Source organism: Lissotriton helveticus, chromosome 2_1 (assembly GCF_964261635.1).
Source record: "Lissotriton helveticus chromosome 2_1, aLisHel1.1, whole genome shotgun sequence".
Taxonomy (NCBI): domain Eukaryota; kingdom Metazoa; phylum Chordata; class Amphibia; order Caudata; family Salamandridae; genus Lissotriton; species Lissotriton helveticus.
The window spans coordinates 1,057,908,080-1,057,928,169 of NC_136059.1; the positions used below are offsets into that span (position 1 = coordinate 1,057,908,080).

A 20,090-nucleotide genomic window follows, 5' to 3' on the forward strand; every position below is an offset into this window, starting at 1 on the left:
GTTTCATTTTTGTTGATGCAGGATGGAGCCGCACAAAGCCAACTTCACACACACAAGGAAATTGCTGTCGTTTCCAATCTTGCGCCTGGGTAAATGCAGACGATGAGGAATCTGTGGTTAGAAGTCTTTAACAGAATTGCGCTGTTGTCATAATCTTTGCCACCTGCTTATGTGCACCAGCTGAGCTAAAATCTAAATGACCACATATAATGTGGGACCCTTAACCTAATTAAGAACATAATTTCAAACTGATCATAGATTTTTCACGCATCCATGTTAACGTGTATACATTTCCAAATCAATAACATTGCTGCTCCACAAAGAACAAACTGGACAACAGAAGTGAATATGAGACGTTGAATTTTATTCAAATGATTCACTATTAAGGATGTCGTTTTCCAGAAATAAAATAAGTTAAAAATTGAGGCGAGCAGAGCAAGGTAACATTACAAGCAAATTAGAATAGCGAATAAAAACCAAGATGAACCCGGAGTTTAGAAAAGAGTAAGTATCACTGTGTTGGTTTCCACGTCACCAGAGGTGAGCGTTCCAAATAATTGCCTTGCATGAAACCTGGAGCACAATCAATGTGATTTTTTACTATTTCTGCCTCACAGGAAAAAAAAACTAACTTCATTACCAATAACCCTTCCATATATGTTACTTCATACGTCATAAAAAGAATAACATGGTGCAAATGACTATACAAGGATAAAGGCGTGCATTCTGTCATAAAAGTAAGGCGTTATACGATCTGTTAAATAAAATATCAAAATACTAATATCGTTGTGCAGCATTCTGTTTTGTCAGTGTAAGTTCTTAGAATTAACAGCATCCTCAGTGCACATACTTCCAAGCATTAAGAAGCCGTGAGGTCAAGTGCATGCATGCATTAAAGTGTTACAGTCAAGCAAGATTCTGTGCACACATAGGTAGGTGATCTTGCCTGACACACAATGTGAAATTTAGGAAGTAGTTTGGCGAAGGACAGGATACGTTTCTTGCTCCCCTTTCAACTTCAGTGACCGATACTGAAGGGCCTAGTAGTTAAACTGTTTTGAACACAAATTTAGGATTTCATCATACAGTGTCAACATTTCTGAAAAGTGTTTTCTGAAGAGCAATTTGAATGCAAAGCACTTCTGGACTTAAGTGTTGGAAAAAGTGAATATGCGTTTCTTACAATGCTACAGTGTTACATGTGAGGGAGTTTGAACCCATCAAAAAACTTGAACAATCCAAGAGTTCACATTTAAACTCCGCTCTAATCTAACGAAGTTTCATCAATTCTGCCATCGGGTTAATTTGCCAGGAGACGCAAACAGGCTGCACAAAGGAAAATAGCACCATTTTAAAGGAAACTGGCTGAAGCTGTGTTGCTATTGAGCCACTCTACTTCAAAAGTATACGTAACCCTAACTTATTTGGGATTTATTTCAGGGTGGCTCTGTCGTCACATGCCCCTGGTAACGCAGACCATTCATTAGGTCAGCATTTGGCATCCAATGACTTAATGCAAATGTGTGCTTTCATTTTTATCACTCGCCTTTCTCCTCCAATTTGTCTTATGTTTCCTACATACAAGACATCATTATATCTTTTTTCAGGGAATTAACATATTTTGGCTACATTAAATCTCCCATCAGCTATAGCACCTTGTTACTCATAAAACTGATCTGCTAAATGGTTTGGAATACAATATAAGAGAAGCCCAACATACTAAAGGCCTGATTAGACAAGAGTGTAATGTATAATCCTCCTAAAAGCAGTGTTAATGTATTTTAGGGCATAAATGTAATTTCTACTAGACAATTCTCCATGGGGGAATTACCATATTTAAATATTTCTACAGTGGAGAAGCTTCCTTTGGAATTCAGATATGTAGAGGTAATTATGTAACCGCTACTTTTTGGCAAAGTATACTCTACTACGTATTGCTAAACCAGACCTTAAACCATAAATAGAAGCTATCAAGTTCTGCAGCTTTTCCCCAGAACCGGTCACCTCTGTACAGTTTGCTCTATTTGGTAGTACTTTCCCAATACACTGGATTGAGTTGGATCCGAGAACTCAGCATGTTTTGTTAAAAGGTTTGTGTTTATGAAATATATATCAACTTTCATTAAATGGTTGTACATCTTCTAACAGACTGACTAGGTGTAGGTAGCTGTCAAAATACTTGCTAAACAGTATGTTGAGTGAACGGGGGGCAGTAGTCACTGAGGTATGGCATACATTAACAAAAAAGGCACAAAAGTAAACAAGATTGTAGGGGTAGTGTGTGTTTAATAACAATTACATTGGGGAGAACTTTTTTTCAAGTCATTGGATAATGACTAAAACATGACACAGCAAGTAGGGTTGCCACCTGCTGGTTTAGGCTGGTACAAAAATTCTGAAAATCACCTAAAACTCGTATTTTCCCCCCTATCAATACATAATTTAAACAGTAGCAATAATAATAAGTAGGTCACCTTCAAATGTGTTCCATAACTTAATGATCCTTGACTGCCAATTTGTAAACAAAGAAAATCCACGTAAAAAATGAATACATACAATTTTATATAAAGTTCTGTTATAGTTTCATAGCCTGCCGTAGCAGGCTATACTGGCCATTAAAAACACACTTCAGTGTTTAAAGCCTGAGCTGAAGGCGAGGGCCTTTAACAAGGGAGCAGGCCTTCAATGGCCGATATAGCCCAGATACAGCGGCTATAATGCTATTCGAACATTCTACCCCTAGAGGGCAGAATGTCTTAATTATAAACAGAAAGGCTTTGGAGCTCGAAAGAGTTGAAATCCCCGAAGCTCCACGCCTTTGATTCACAGCTGTTGCTCTGATTGTTCAATATCTAAAAGCCGCTCGCAGGGCCACGGCTGTTAGCTGTTGAACATTCACAGCAAGAGCTGTGAAAGGGGGCTGAAGTCAGGCCCTGGTTCTACCCAGCTTGGCTAAACTGCTTTCATTAATTTTTTTAAGTTCAGCTGAGCCAGGGATACCCAGGAGCTGAGCAGCATTACCCCTCCCTCCCTCTGAGGCTCCAGTGACTCTGAGCTAGGGAGGTAGGCTCTGGTGTGCTCTGCGGCACAGCCGCTGCCTTTTCACTTTCCCCTGGCCAGTCCATGCATTTTGGAAAGGAAAGAGAAAGACAGAGGCTGTTTATTAGTACATTGAAATGTTGAGAGCAGCAGGCCTATAACAGTTTATATAGGCCGTTGCTGCTCCATTGTCTTCAACGAAGCTCTCAACATTCCAAGGTTCTAATTAAGTATCTAGTCCCCGCCTTTGCCTAATGCTAACACATGAACAAATGGTCGGTATTTTTCTCTGGGAAAGGGGGCATCCCTCGGAGTGCCCTGTGCTCATCACATGACTTTAATTCAAGCTGGTAACACAAGCAAGAAAAAAGCTGATGCCACACTTACACAACCGAGAATGTTGAAATAATCAAACAGAGCCACCAAGTACACCAGACAAACGTATCCAATCAAGCAAACAGGTGACTGTATCAGAAGCAACTGCCGAGATGTTTCTTCTCCAACTTGCGATGTTGTACACGCGGAGGGCCTTTTGTCACCAGTCACCTTCCCCATGTATCAACATGGTCTAATTTGTTGGGTTTGATCATCTTTCCTACTGCAGAGTAAGTGCATGGCTAGTGCTGATGCTGTCAGCTTCAAGAGGAGATGTCAGCTTTACATATAGCTCATTTTGGTCAGGTTTTGCTTAATAATTAACACGGTCCACAAAGTGCATTTCAAAAAGTAAGGCAACGGGGTGCGTAGCCGGTTCTGCGTTTCCACCGTGCTTCTCAGAGCCGTTGAAAACCCCCTGCAGTTTTTCTTCGAGTGGCACGAGTGAAGTGATGGGGAAAGATACTGGCAAAAACAACTGGGAAGTCACCTGAAGTCAGAAGAGGCTACTTCCTGCAATGGAGGAAGCCCGACAGGCGGCCGAGCCTCACCCTGTACCACTGAGCAAGGCACCGGGTGTACATGACAAGTCCACTCTGCTGAACTCATCGCACATAGCCCTTACCAGAACCGCCAAAGTTAAAGACACAAGTGAAAAAAGTCAATTCAGGTTAGTGCTCGTTTCTCAAGTGAACCATTTTTTGTTTTAACATTAAATAGTACTAAAAAGTGGAAGATGGCAATCGCCATCTTTTACATGGCACTGAAATATTAAGCATATACTTTTCATATATATTAATAATTATACAACATGCTTAAAGAAGGTACAATAATGTCTTATGTGGGCATGTTTCTCCTCCTCTTGTTGAGCAACGGTTATTTTACACTTTGAAATATACACTATGTGCAAGGATGGCAAAATCCAGTGGGGTTGACATTCCGAGCGCTCCTCCCACTGCTACACCTTGGACTGCAAATCTCTCATTTCATCAAGCTTAGAAAGAATCCACTGAAAAATAAAAAGGAAATGGTATTGTTAATATTAAATACGTGCACAAAATGGCAATGCTACACATTACCCAAAAAAGGACTAGAGTACCAACTTATGGACATTTCATTCTAAGGTTATGATGAACAAGTTACTTACCTTTGGTAACGCCTTATCTGGTAGAGACTCTATTTAGCCACAGATTCCTTACCTTAGAATTCCCTCCAGGCATCAGACTGGCTTTTTTCATGAGCAGTACCACTGTGCACTGGTAGGCGGTATCGATGTGCCAGATGTGACGTGCACGGTGCCTATATAGCTGCTACACCAGCATGCTGATATCAGTTTCTTTTTACAACTTTCCACAACAGGAGCATGGAGCCACGAAGAACAATGACCACTGATGTGACTGAAATGGGAACAGCCCTGTCCTTAGAAATCAGTTTGTAGAGCAGTTAGGATGGGTGGGTCAGTAAGGAATCTGTGGCTAGATAGAGTCTCCACCAGATAAGGTGTTACTGAAGGTAATGAACTTATTCATCTGACACAGACTTTTATTCGCAGATTCCTCATCTTAGAAAAGATACTCAAGCAACACCTCCCCGGATGTGGGTCTTTGAAACAATTTCATACCAAAAATTCCAAAAGAAGAACTCTCAGAACTCATTCCATTATACCAAGATGAATGAACACCAAAAGAAAGATGAACAACAATACCTCCATGGTATTGAGGATTTTGTTTGAACAAAATGACCACTCATAAGTTACATAATGCACTGTAAAGAGACTAAAATGACACTAATCAGTGTGAATGTAATATTGATGTTCATCAATGATGCCATTTGTAAAAAAAATTCCCACAAAGGTTTATCACCTCGACATATACAAAATATCTACAAAATTGTGTCACAATTGACTCCGAGTGGTTTGACAACACATAGAGCCCACATTTACTGAAAGACGGCAGGTATCTACAAAGCCTGCTCCTACATGGCCTTCAGTGTTACGGTCCGAAAGTCTGAACATGACTTCGAGCCGTGGGTACGCTCAAAATATCAAGGCAAGCAAAAGAAGAAAAGGGAACGCACCTATTAGTGCAGTATCAAACGGGCACATGCATCATTGTCAATTGCATTCGCAAACGTTGCAAATCGCAATTTTCGGCCGTTTGCGAATGCAATTGACAAAATTGGGATACATCATGTTTTTCGCAATTTTAGAAATCGCAATCATATTGCGATTTCTAAAATTGCGATTGCATTTAAGAAATCGCAATTTCAGATTTCTTAAATGCAATGCATGAAAATTTTAAATTTGCGAATTCGCAAATAGGGAGAGGTAAATTACCATGAAGTTGACCTTCATGGTAATTTGCGAAAACTTTCAAAAGTGCACAAAGTGCATTTTTGAAAGTTTCATTTTACACACACACATGCCCTTGGGGCATGTGTGTGTGAAAAATGCACCTAAAGTTATATTTTAGGGGTGCAGGGTGGTGTCCTTTGGACCCCCTCCTTGCACCCTTGAAATTGCATTAAATAAGGAATACCTTCCCATTCATTCCTATGGGCTAGGTGGCCATAGGAATGAAAGGGAAGACATTCTCAAATTGCGATTACCAATTAGAGAATCGCAAATTGAGAATGCAATTTCAAGGTTGCAAGGGTGCCAAAAGGACACCCTGTTGCACTCCTGAAATATGCATGTGTTCACATTTTGCACACATACATGCCCCTAAGGGCATGTATGTGCAAATAACCACTAACTTGTAGTTGGTGGTAATTTGCAATTCCTTAAGGCCAAATAGCAAATTTCTGGTGCTTCCAGAATTGTATTTAAGGAATCACAATTTGCAATTCCTTAATTGCATTCGCAAAATAGAGAATCGGAAATTTAGCAATTCTCTATTTTGCGATGGCATTTTGGGATGATACATCCCAAAAGGCTTTTTCCAATTAGCAAACGGGCTAAATCTGAGAATCTGCCCGTTTGCAAATGGGAAAAAGGCTTGATACATATGGCCCATAGTCCGAGAGGACTTTAATGAAGGATGAAGGATGAAGAACATGTATTCAAAAGAACGTAGGCCCTGAACCCACCCTCACCATAATAAATATGCACACCACCAGAGTAGTGAGAACTTACTAAGCAGATTACTCTAACGAGTAAAGACCAGAGCATCCCTATATACCAGGCTTACTACTGGCATGCCAACATGTCCCTATGAGAGACAACGAAAGGTCGGAAACATGCACATCTTAGCACACTGGACTGCTTCAAAGAAGCTTGCATAAGAAAATCTTTCATTTAAGAAGAGACGTGTCTTTACATCATTTTCAGATGCTCAGGTTTAAACACATGCTCATGTGCCCAGGTGTTGACCTTATATTCCAGGATCAGCTTGACATGCCCAGTCACAGGCTCACATGTCCAAGAGTAGCCATATATGAGTATGCACTGCTTCTTATGCTCAGTTACCACCCTTTAATGCCAAGTCCAGCTTTACACACATGCATACAGTCTCATACGCACATGTACTTTAATCATATTTGAAGATTAACTTGTGTTAGAAATGGGGTAGTGTGGTGCAGAGCGGGCACATCAAACTCCAGAGGACATGTACAAAGCATCCATGCAGTACACACAGACGACACACAAGGCACACTCCAAAAAGAGACACAACACAAGATTAGGTGAAAACAGTAAGTGTATTATAAGATAAACACCTTGGAACGTAATCACAGTTCAAATAACCTACGCCAGCCGGCACTAGGTAAGGATTTATACGGGGACTATTTACAGGGCAGTGCCAATCGGGCCGCTGCCAGGACCATTACTGGTACAGTTTGGAGAAAGGTAAGGGTAAAGGGCACATAAAAAATGAAAGAGGTAAGTCCGTCAGTTCCAATGCTGCAAGAAAGACATAAGCATTAACTTTTGGCATAACACATTAGGCAGAAACCGATCAGGCCTATAACATTAGGTGAAAAACCATGAGTGGGGGCCACACCCCCATTAGCATAAGAGCATGGACAACGCACTAGGCGAGACATTAGGTATGAACCAAAACATCAGGTTAGGCATAGGAGCAACAATACCGTGAGCCCACCCCAGGCATATAACATATCGGGGTATAAGGCCTTAACCATGAGTCTCGCACATTAGGCGCACAACCCTCCCTGGCATACGTGCATGAACATGGGCCACCTAAACCAGTAGCCTGACCTTAGCAATCAGTATCCGCATCAGGGGGGAACCATTACCAGTGGCGTATACATAAACATGCGAGCATAAGTCACATCTGCGCACTGCAAAGGGGGCATGAAGGCATCAGGCACAACAAATCATGAGCAGGGGGTGCATTATGCATTTTATCAGCCTGCAGTCATTCCTCTGGGGCCTCGCAAGCCTAGACACTGAGTCCCCCAACCGTTGCCACTGCCCACTGTCCAGCGGGGCAGCGGTGTCACGTAAAGTTAGTCCCGGCCTGACACTGTTCCGTGGGGAGCCCCTCTCTGGGACTTAAAAGTCAAGAATGCCCTCGTGGGGCGTTGCTAGCGACCAGCCAAGATGGCCGCAGCTTAACAGAGCTCCGTGGCCAGCGGAGCCTTCCCATCAATATCCGGGCACTTATCCTGACAGAAGACAGTGCTGCACCAAAGAATCTCCTGCAGGAGAACCTCCAACACACGAAGAGACACACGAAGAGCCAACCCAGATCGCTGGACTCTCCAAGATCGGCGAGTTCGGCTGCCGAGAAAACAGCGGCCGGGGGCAAGCGCTGGAGCCGGGGCCTGAAGTTTACATCGAACCCTGATGTGCGGAACTTACTACGGCGGTGAGATCGCCGACTACGAAAGCTACAGGCCGATATACTCGACCCTAAGCATACTGCTGCCGTGGTGTGGGGGCTCCTGCACGCGGCTGATGGGGACAGATACCGATTAGGACTGCTGTGGGGAGGATTCCAGGCGTGACCTCATACGCCATCGGCCAACAGGGTGTAGCGCGTGGGCCCCGGTAGTCCAGAAGAGAGAGGCGCGCGAGTGGAGAGACTCATGTAAATGTAAATGTAGGTGTACTTATATAGCGCAAACCTGTCACCCAAAGGGCATCCTGGCGCTTGCTTAGGGAACCCGTCCTGGTATTCCCCTGTGAGAAACCCCGGCAGGGTGTCCACAAGGTGAAAGCCAGGCATTCCGCCGCGAAGGGCTGTAGTGGAGATTAAGCAAGCTATTGCCCAGAGTTGCAGAGTGTGACCCCGTGATTCGAGTAGGCACTGTACCCGCCATACCCGTGTCGGGCTCGGGCGCTGAGGCGGGGGGAAGAGCACCACCCCCTGGGGACTGAGAGCGGCTCAGACGCCTGACAGAGACCGGTGGACCCGGCTGCGTCGCTGCAGGGCCCACATAGATTACACAGAGAACTGGCCTGTGGGTGATGCTGGCAGGCTAAAACGCGACAGTCCGGCCTGATAAGACGACGGCCGCCAGCCCTACACTACCGAGGGATTAACAAGGAAGGGGCACTGTGGCGGCGGCCCAGCCGGATGATTCTGGCTAACAACGTAGTGCCAACAGAAAGACTTTTGCGAAGACAAGCAGATGCCAGAACAGAACCCCCGTAATACGTAAAGCCATACTTGCTTGAAGGTAAACCGACAGACAACAAATAAAGAACATCAAACTATACTAATATCCACATACCAGTGTTTCAGAGCGATAAACAATTAGGCGGAGGTCCCTGGCTTGGAATACGAAATAAGAATGTTTGTATAAAGAAATGAGTCTTCTGCAATTAAACCAAGACACTGTGATAGGTCAATATACAGTAGTGAAAATAGAGAATATCTCCAGCTTCTCATCCTGAAGGTCTATATATAAAATTGTACCTACAAACAACTAAGACTTGTAACAGATCCTTCCAAGCACAATTGAAACTTTGTTAATGGAATCAATAAGTTTTTGAAATCAGTAGAGTGAAGTACCACAAAATATCACATCTGTCTTTTTTGCACATTGTATGTCTTTTACTTGCGAATGACGGACACTGGCCGAAACGCGCGTAGTTCAATTCCACCGCATTGCCTTCTACACATTTTCCACCGACCGAATATATCGTACTGCACTTTTCTTTTTCTTTGATTATGGTGTTATGTAAATATATGTAATGTATGTATTTAAATGAAATGTATGTAAATAATATATATTCTGACATATATAAAAAAAACAGTCAAAAATGACAAAAAAATATAGAAGAAGAGAAAAAAATATATAAATAAAATGGTCTCTTAAGTTTGATATATCATTTTGTCTTAGTCAATAAATATTTAAGGTCGCTCAATATTGTGTGTTCATGAATTAGGGCAGTACAACAATAAGTGGTTTGCTATTTAGTCTCTTTTCCTACATAACAACGTAGTGCCCCCAGGCTATAGGCCCCCAGTGTGCCACGGGGGCGACACGAGGACCCACTTGAAGGCGGATTGCTACCTAAAACACCGCGCTGCACTTACCAGTGAATACCCGCAGTAAGGAACAATGAGTCAAAGAGGGCCAAGAGTGCAACAGGCCCCCAGATTGGACAAATTCGCATACACTAAGGATCCTTCGGACAACCCCATGGGTGATATGTCGCAAACAACAGCCCGACCGGCTGACCAACCGGCGGATGCCGAAGGGGTCACGCTACAGGATGTAATGGCGGCCCTAAAAACAATGGAGTCCTCCATGGGCACAATATCCACGGACATTTCCCTCATAAGCGCGGACTTCGCCAAAATGTCAGATTGCTTGATAGACGTTGAGAAGACGACGAAGGGGCTCACAGCGGATACGGCGGAACTACGGCAAAAAGTACAGAAGCTGGAAGACGACAATACCCTGCTAACGGCAAAGCTTGATGAGCAAGAAGGTCGGTCCAGGCGCAATAATGTACGCCTAGTGGGTGTGCCGGAGACAAAAGGGGGCCCAGCCCTAGATCTTTTTGTAGAAGATCTCATCCAGAACCAACTTCAACCGAGGGGTCTATCTAACTATTTGTCGGTGGAGCGGGCTCACAGAGTGCCCGGAGGCAAACCGCGTCCGGGAGTACCGCCACGTCCAATTTTGGCATACATCTTCAAATTTCGAGACCGAGACGCCATTTTATAGGCCGCACGTATTGTCCCACCGATAAAAATCTACAACTCTGAAGTCACCTTCTACCCTGACTACACCGCGGCAGTCGCACAACAAAGGCGAAGTTTAACAGAAGTAAAAAAGGAACTACGCGTCAGAGAATTGAAATACTCAATGATCTTTCCAGCGAGATTACGCGTCGAATCAGAAGGGAAAACATGGTTCTTCGAGTCACCAGGTGAAGCAAGAGACTGGCTCGAGGGCTGGAGACCGGCTAGAGGACACAGGAACAGAGACACGGCGCGGAATAATCGTTGAGGAGACTACAGAGAGCTGGTATATATCGACGAAATTTGAACACTGGACGTCTACGGACCTCGGAGCACGAAACCTTCAAAACATATATGACTCTGGAACATTGCAATGATATTGTTGGCACGACCCATGGTTGGACGCGGGAAAAAAAGGGGGGCGGGTTAAAACAACGATTGCAGACACTGAGACATACACTTGACGTGAGGTAGTGGGAGTAGGGACAGAGGCTCCCGCAGGTAGGATTTAACATATTATAAGCAGCACTGTATGACCTGCACCTAAGGGGGGGGGGCTTTGTGATGGTCACGGAAGATTCACCCTCAAGAGCGATGCTGTTTGTTGGGGTTTGTAAGCGCTCTGCTCAGTTGCGGTGGTGGACGGTTCTGGATCCGCCGGGCAGGGAGGCAGGGTGGGGGGTATGGATCTTGGGTACTGGGGAGTTTACTTGGTTATGTTACAAGTTTATTGCTCTACAATCTCTCTGATGGCACAGAAAGTACACACACAACAAGGACGGTTGTCGGTAACGGTACAATGTATTTATGCGTATGGCATGCACCTCAGATCAGACTATTCAGGGAATACAATGGCTTTAATGACTTCTAACTACACACACTATGTCTCGGTATAGGAATCAACACACCAGCTCTCAGTGGCTACGATCGCCAGGCCCCCCTGTCCATAATATCGTGGAATGTAAATGGGCTTGGACACAAGATCAAGAGGGGACTAGTGCTGCAATATTTAAAGCGCAAAGACCCTACAGTGGCTTTACTCCAAGAGACACATTTAATAGGAACAGCCTGCAAAGCACTAGACCATTGGGGATTCAAAATGGTTGCTCACGCGGAGTTCACATCGGGATCCCGAGGGGTCAGTATACTGGTACATAAGAACTCTCCGTTGGTGGTAAAGAAAACTTGGACTGATGACCAGGGACGATTTGCCCAATGTCCTGCCAATGGGAGGGACGAATGTACAACTTGGTCTCAGTATATATCCCCTGACTCTTCACCAGTCAGCCTTTCATGACCTTGAGAAACTCCTACTTGACCTTCCTGAGGGAGAACTGATCGTAGGCGGGGATTTTAAAACAGTAGTAGATGTTACTATAGACTGCAAACCACTCAGGGAGGCAAACAGATCCAATCAGGCCCTGAGGGACTTTATAGACGCAATGGGACTAACGGACATTTGGAGACTTAAACACCCTACAGAACACCAATACACCTTTCACTCAGGGGCACACAACAGACTCTCCTGCATAGATTACGTCCTGACTCTAGCGAGAACACCTGATCGGGTGAGTGAGATTGAACACTTACCGAGAGGCATTTCTGACCACTCACCTTTGCAACTCATATACAATACACAGCTTCCCGGAAGGCAGAGAGTTTACCCGCTCCACCCGCGATACCTGAAGAATCTTAAGATAGCCAAGGCCCTTGTAAAATCTACTATCCAATATTTCGCAGAAAACACCCAATCAGTAGATTCGCCATGCACTTTATGGGAGGCGTGCAAGACAGTAATTAGGGGTCAGGCCATCTCGACCATTACCAGTCACAAACAAGAAAACAGGAGACACCTAGACACCCTAGAAGAAGCAACACAGAGAGCGGAGGTGGCAATCCTACTGATACCACAACACAGCCCTGACATTGGCATCCCAAGAATTTAGAGCTTATGCATGGGAAATGGAAAAAACAAGATACACTGATACCCTACATAGAGTATACGAACTGGGTGATAAGACGGGGAAAATGATAGCATGGTTGGAGAAGAGGGAGAAGGCGAATAGGTGGATTGCACAGTTGACATTAGAGGACAACAAGGTCACGACTGATCCCCAACTCATAGGGTAGGAGCCGGCAACATATTACGAAAAGGTATATACACCACGCGCCACAGCCACAGTCGAGGAAAACATGCAATTCTTACACGATATAGTAATGCCTACACTGCCACTAGACGATACGCACGAACTGGAAGCAGACTTCACGGCCGAGGAATTGGGGACGGCACTGAGAGCACTTCACACGGGGAAGGCAATGGGACCTAATGGTCTGCCAGTAGAGCTATACAAAAAGGTTGCAGACACCATCACGCCCCATTTACTTAATATGTATAACGACTGCCTAGAGCAAGGGATGCTACCCAGAAACCAAAGGTTAGCTACGATTGTGGCAATTCACAAACCCGGTAAACCTGCGATGGCGACTTCTTCCTACTGTCCGATATCCCTAATAAACACAGAGGCCAAGTTATTGGCTAAAGCATTGGCACTCCGACTACAGCCCCACCTTAAGTTACTGGTTCATACAGACCAATCTGGCTTCATGCCTGGACGAAACACCTCCCTTAACTTACGCCGTCTACATGGGGTACCTGCCCGGACGCCAATGGTCCAGGAAGATGCGGCCATCCTCTCGTTAGACGCCACTATGGCGTTTGACCATGTGGAATGGCCGTTCCTATTGCGGTACTCGGAAAGATGGGGTTTGCCCCAAAATTCTGTGGTTGAATCAAATTATTATACACAGCACCCCTATCACATGTGATAGCGAATGGCCACGTATCAAGGGAATTCACATTGGGGAAAGGCACGAGGCAAGGCTGCCCTCTGTCTCCGCTCCTCTTTGCTCTGTACTAGAACCACTTGCGGCATGGATACGGCAAGATTCTTCGATCCGCGGGATAAAATGGGAGGCAGATTGGGAAGACCAGATCTCGCTATACGCGGACGACGTACTAATATATATAACGACCCAGACAGAGTGTCTGGAAGCCCTGCTCGGCATCCTTACAGAGTACGGGAAAATGTCAGGATACACTATTAACTGGACAAAATCACTGCTCTATATATTGCATGGCCCTATACCCAGGCTCCCTCCGGGCTGCGAACTACAAATTGCAACCAGAGAATTTAAATATTTGGGAATCTATGTCAACCCACAAGACCCAATATTTATGGAAGAAAACCTGATGAGACCCCTAGCGAGACTCAAGGCAGATGTTAAACACTGGAGATCCCTTCCGTTGACACTGATGGGGCGAGCTGCACTATTCAAAATGTTGGCGCTCCCCAGATTCCTCTACACACTCCAAAATACCCTATTTCAGGTCCCCCCCTCATACTTTAAAGCAATTGAAGCAGAAGTCTCCTCACTGCTATGGGACGGTAAACCAGCCCGAATAGCGCAACACAAACTAGTGCGTAGTTGGTATGACGGGATAATTGCCTTGCCAAACGTTAAATTGTATTATTGGGCCTCACAACTAATGATAATAAATCAATGGCTTCATGTCCCGCAGGATAAACCAGCGTTCAGACTAGACAGCAATCTGCTACCCGTAGACCGTTTGATGAAGGCCCTTTACACCAACAAGAGGCGACACAGGCTCACAGGTCCAACGGCACACACGGTTAAAATTTGGCACACTGCACAAAGGGCGCTGGGTTGGGAAGGAGTACTGACACTAGCCACCCTACTATGGGAGACTCGTCGTTTGGGAACCCTGGCAAAAACTAAAGGATTCAGGCAGTGCGACCTCATAGGTATCACTAAAATCGGTGATCTTTGGGTGAAGGGAGAGATCCTTACCTTTGCAAATCTAAAAAAAAAAGTATGGGATGGCAGAAACTGAACTCTACCGCTATGGCCAAATTAGACACGCTCTTCAGAGCGCTATCCCCCTAGGCGCCGAACTAGCAGAGTCTTCCCCCCTAGAAGACAGACTACTCACGGATTACATGGACAAAAAAGCCATATCACAGACCTACCGTGAACTGGTTAATAACCAACCTGACCCCATGGTAGCACTGAAGGGAAAATGGCAAACAGACTTAGGAGACAAGGAGGATTCAGACTGGAAGGTCGCACTGGCGTCGGCCCGAGAGGCAGCAATCCCATCTAGGTTAAAACTCCTACAACTCAAAGTGCTCCATCGCGTATATAACCCTCGCACCACATTACACAAACTCGGGCACACACTCGATTCACTCTGCCTCAGAGGCTGTGGACAAATTGGAACATTTTATCATATAAGATGGGACTGTCCAAACATTTAAACCAACTGGGAAAGGGCGATGAATGAGATCTCGGAAGTGGGGGGGGGGCAGAGGTCCAGCAAGACCCCAGATGCTGTCTCTTAAATATTTGGCAACCTACTGACCTAAACTTGGCACTACAGAACTGGGCTACACTCGGGATGACGATTGCTAAGCGCAATATAGCAAGGAACTGGGGATCCGGGGTATCGCCTACACGGCAGCAATGGGAAAATGACATGGATCCCGCCATGGTGGCAGAAAAAGCAGTGTACACACACACAGAGGGTGTCCTAAAAAATGGTCTAGAATATGGGGAAAGTGGAATGAATTCCGAGGAAATATATGTGAACCTCCGCAAACAACATCTACTCCGGAAGATAGTCCATGAATACAGAGGGGGACGAGAGGGTTGGGCAATGAGTATATCTGGATGATGTAGACATGGGAGAGATACTGGGAGAAATGGTGTCACCTGTTGTAGTGTACTATTTGGGGGCTGAGACGGAACTGTTGTGTATGCAATGCAATGTGATGTGTACCAATTACTTGCAGATGGAGATCATTATTGATGTATAAACACTTATGATAATGAAATAACAATAAAAAAAGTTTTAAAAAAAGTTTGAAAAAAAGTTTGAAAAAAAAAAGAATGCCCTCGTGGGATTATGCTGGCGCGGGGGCAGCAGCTAGCCACGGAATGCTAGCACCGGGGGCAGGCCCCGACAATGTGCCTCGAGGCCCCCTTCCATACTGGGACTCTAGGTATGGAAAATGCCCACTGTCGCAGGTGCCCGCTGACAGACGGGGCACCTGTAAAATCAACCCGGTCACCGGGGGCGGGCACCGGCCATGTGGCCCGACGCGCCCCCCCAACCACAGACATACAGCTACGGGCACTGCGGGGCTCTCCTCTTCAACGTGGGAGCCCCGCCAGCAGCACCCTTCTGGCGGCAGTTGCGGGGGAGGGGGCGTACCGCTTTGCCTCTTCGAGGGCTGCAGGGCTCTCCTATGCACCTGGGAACCCCGCCTGCGGCAGCGCCTCAAACGACTACACCCGGGCCCCCTCCTGGGACCCGCGACTTCGATACGGCCTCCAAGAGGCTGCAGACGTCCTCGCGGGGTAGGCTCCCGCCTGGCTCCTTTGTCCACACGGGGCTCCCTTGTCACCACGGGAGCCCCGCACCGCCGCCACTTGCTTCAGGTTTCTTCCTGCCTCCCGACAGCGGCTTCTGTTGTGCGGGCCCCGCCCACCTCCAGGCGGCTCGTAGGTCTTCCAGGTCACTGCAGGCAGAGCAGCTGCCGCAGCTTCTCCCTAGGTCGTGGCGGTGATCTTCCTTTGGCGCTAGTGCGGGGTGGGCACCCGCAGAGTTAATCAAGCACTACGTCGCGGCACACCCGTGGTAGGCACCTGCTTATCAATTATTCATGAAGTGGGGTAGGCACCCGTGAAAGGGGGCATTACATACAATGCGGGGTAGGCACCCGCGGGTTTTAATTATGCAAAAGTGCGGTAACATTGGTATAAGGCGGGGTAGGCCCCCGCCAGGGTTAATTAGTCAAAAGCGCAACAAAACGCGGAGTAGGCTCCCACGACGCTTCACAATAAAACCGTTCTCTTTGGCCCCACAGCGCTTCTAGATCCTGCAGTATAGCACTTAACAGGCGCTAAGCAGCCTCACCAACTTCAGGGGCAGTAGGCAGTTCTCTCGGGCAGCACCACCTCCTAGCACTACACAGCAGCCGATTCTTGTGAGACAGCGCAGGCAGCAGGATCCCTCAGGGCAGCGTTGGTGGGCCCCGCGCTTATTATTTAGTGTACAGTCCACAGAAATATAGCGCTTCCACAGCCCAGCGCTGCGGAGGGGAGACACTCCTCTTCCCCGGACACTTAAGGCAACGCCCACGTGGCGCCAGGTCCCACCATCAGCCGCAGGGACCCCAGGGTAGGGCTCCTCACCTCCTGGGGGGTCCAGTCCAGCCCAGTACAGCGCTCCTCTTCTTCTGGCACTTGTATTAGCGCTCCCTTCTTCTTCAGGGGCCAGAGAGCAGAGCAGCAAGCACTACTGGGCAAGGTTAGCAGTCAGTGGGTACTCATCAAGACAGGGCGGTAGGCTTTACAAACCATCCTCCACTGTGGCGTGGCACTCCTCCTGTACAGCAGCCTGTACTCCTGCAGTGGGGCTTCCTCTAGCCCTGTGGACAGCGGAGGGGTTTCAGCTGGGTGCAGGGTCCAGCACACAGGCCCAAGTGGCAGTACCCCCGGCAGCAGGTCCCCTCACGTTTATTTATTTATTTATTTTATTTATGAAGTTTTATATAGCGCGAACTTGATCCCGAAGGATATCAGAGCGCTTTATAATTTGAGGGAAAGGTAACAAATCAAAACATGAGTCTAACATGGGGAATCTAATAGACATTGAACCAAATAGTGCACATATAACAGCTCATTTATAAAACCTGAGTGAACGAAGAATGGGCTATCTGCGACACTCCCTCTTTGCCTGTCCCACAGGGGTAATGCGTTATTCCAGGATGATTTAAATGGTTTGGTGCCTCAGAACTGTTTCGAGTGCACGGATGTATCTAAAGAAACCCATAGGCATTATTGGCCATACAATTAGAACCCATACACCAAAGGAGAAAGAAGCCCCATAACCTGCCTTTAAGGCCCCTTACCAGTCTTGCTGCTTGTAAGTGTTATAAATAAGGAAATACTACTACCCAAGTTACAAATGCTCAGTGTACCCACCCAAAGAACATAATGCTTACTCTGATGTGTTGTATTCGAACTAAAGTCTTGAAGGTCGGAACAACAGATACTGTTTTCAGCTTAGTAAGTACACTATCTTTTCTAAAGGCAAAGCGCTTACCTGATAAATGTATTTAGGTCACTGTATGAACCTTGGAGGACTTTACTCAACAGCATCCCTATTATTGCTTAGTGACATGTGCCCATCACAGATTCTAGCTTATTAAGAGTGACTGGAAAACAACCAGTCGTGACGGTACACTAAATATTTATTTTTTAACCGGACCGGTCAAAGAGCTGATGGGGATATGACGTTTAGAGTGTCCAGTACAGCATGGAACACCAATGCAAAAGTTTCATTTATAATCCCTTCCCCCATCTCACTACTGTATAACTAACCTCAGGGTAGTTTCTGCAGAAAAATGCAAACAAGCCCTAATATCCTTACTGAAATGTTGCATAATTAATCAAAACATTTTGCCTACTATAAGTGCCAAAGTCATGAGTTACTACTGATCTGCTTACAAGGAGGAGGAGTACTCTTCTCCTGTTGATGCCCTGCCTGCAAGCTGTCTTTTTTAATTAATTTATTTTGTGTTATTGAACCCCTCACCATTCCAATTACTCTCGACTTAAATAAAATGTTGTTTAAGAATGAGAAAGTGAAAATGTAACAAAGCCAGGCCCCCAAATTTGAAGATAGGAGTTTGGCTTTAAGATGCATAGTAGGGAATGTACCTTAATACCTTAAACTTAAAACTTGGATATTCGACAAGTAATTCCCCACCCTTCCACAAGCGCCTTGAGACCCTCTGGGTATGTAGCGCGCTATATAAATTATTTGACTTTGACTTTGACAGTGGGGACTATGCATGTCCCTGCTCTGTCTGAGCACATGGTGGTACAGCCCCGTACTTATATGCTCCTCACCCACCTACCAGACAGTGCCAGAAGCTTCTAGAAGCCTCTGGTTCTAAGTGGCTCTAACTGGCTCAGGGGGGGGAGCAGAGCACCCTGGGTGCCAGGCTTTCACTCCACAAGCTGGGATGGCTGAGAACCGAACATCTAGACTGCTAACCCACTGCAGTCAGGTAGCACAACACACAGCCATGGAATCCATTTTAAACGCATGTTACCAGGGTACATTTTTACAATGGGGGGGTTAACAAGTGCACACCAATGCATTACATTTAACATGGCGTCTCACACCACACATGGCCTATACAGTTTTCTATTTATATTTATATTTAGTGTGTTTTATATAGCGCACAGCTACCCCAACGGGGTGTCCCGGCGCTTCTGCAGGTGTGCTATCTCGAACAACAGTGATTCTTAACAAAAGAGGAAAGTCTTCAGTGCTTTCCGGAAGGGCATCTCTTCCTGAATCATCCGGAGGGAGAGTGGAAGTTTATTCCATTGAGAGGAGGAGCATACCTGGAATGTTTTTCCTCCTGAGTGCGCCTTTCTGAACCTCGGGGTAGCAATCAGATTTTTTGAGTTGGACCGGAGGTGTCTGGCGTTGCTATAGGGGCGGAGACAAGAAGAAAGGTAGGCAGAGCCTTTCCCCTTGATAGCGCGATGGGCCTGGGTGAGGGCCTTGAACTCGGCCCTTTTTTGGATGGGGAGCCAGTGAAGTCTACGACGGTGAGGAGAAATGTGTTCTCGGAGAGAGACACCACAGACCAGTCGGACTGCCGCATTCTGGACTGTCTGCAGTCGGTGACACAATCCGGAGGCGAGCCCTAAGTACAGGCCATTAGCATAGTCCAGCTGTGAAGTTATTAATATACAGTTTTCTACCATGGGGGAGACATCCTAAAACAGGGGGGTGAAAAGCAAAAATCTTTGGGAAAATGGGCCAAGCCCAACAACTTGATAGGTCCATGCTCAGACCCAATGCTCATAAATGGACTCATGCAGCATTTACTACTTATTTTGCCCACTTATGTCTTCATGTGCCCATTTACTTTCTTTGCAATATAATATAAACAGATTCAAGAACCTATACCCTATATATATGCACAATGTCATGTACACAACTTGGAGTACCTCACAACTTGCAGTCACTCAACATCACTCCACACTGACAGTGAAAAGCACTTTGGACAAACTGCACGTAGCCTGACAGCATGTAGCATTTCCCATTTTATCAATCTTTGTTGAGGTGTTGTAGTGGAACTAAATTGGAAGATTTTAAATGAGACTTCTGTACCTTCAAATTGTGATTTCATTTATAGCTACATGGGCAACAGTATTTCACAATAAGTGATGCAATTGCATTTAGTAGATTTTAACGTTCTTGAGTAACATGGTACTAGGTATATCTAGTCATCATATCTATGACTAGAACCCTTTCCTAATCACAATAAGGGATAGATCTGTTTAGTAATGGAATTGCTCATATCGATCTGTTTACTGTGAAATAGCAGATGAATAAAGTAATTAAAGTAC

The 20,090-nt window shown here is 45.8% G+C and overlaps 1 protein-coding gene across 1 annotated transcript in view; it reads right to left on the bottom strand.

Moving 5' to 3' along the window:
* Positions 1–343: 343 nt before the first annotated feature.
* The window catches only part of VPS13A (vacuolar protein sorting 13 homolog A), a 2,196,319-nt gene continuing 2,176,572 nt past the window's right edge, over positions 344–20,090 (bottom strand). The window contains exon 72 of the mRNA XM_078675860.1: positions 344–4,423. Within this exon, the coding sequence (XP_078531986.1) occupies positions 4,373–4,423 (51 nt within the window). The 3' untranslated portion in view covers positions 344–4,372. The remainder of the gene's footprint in view (positions 4,424–20,090) is intronic.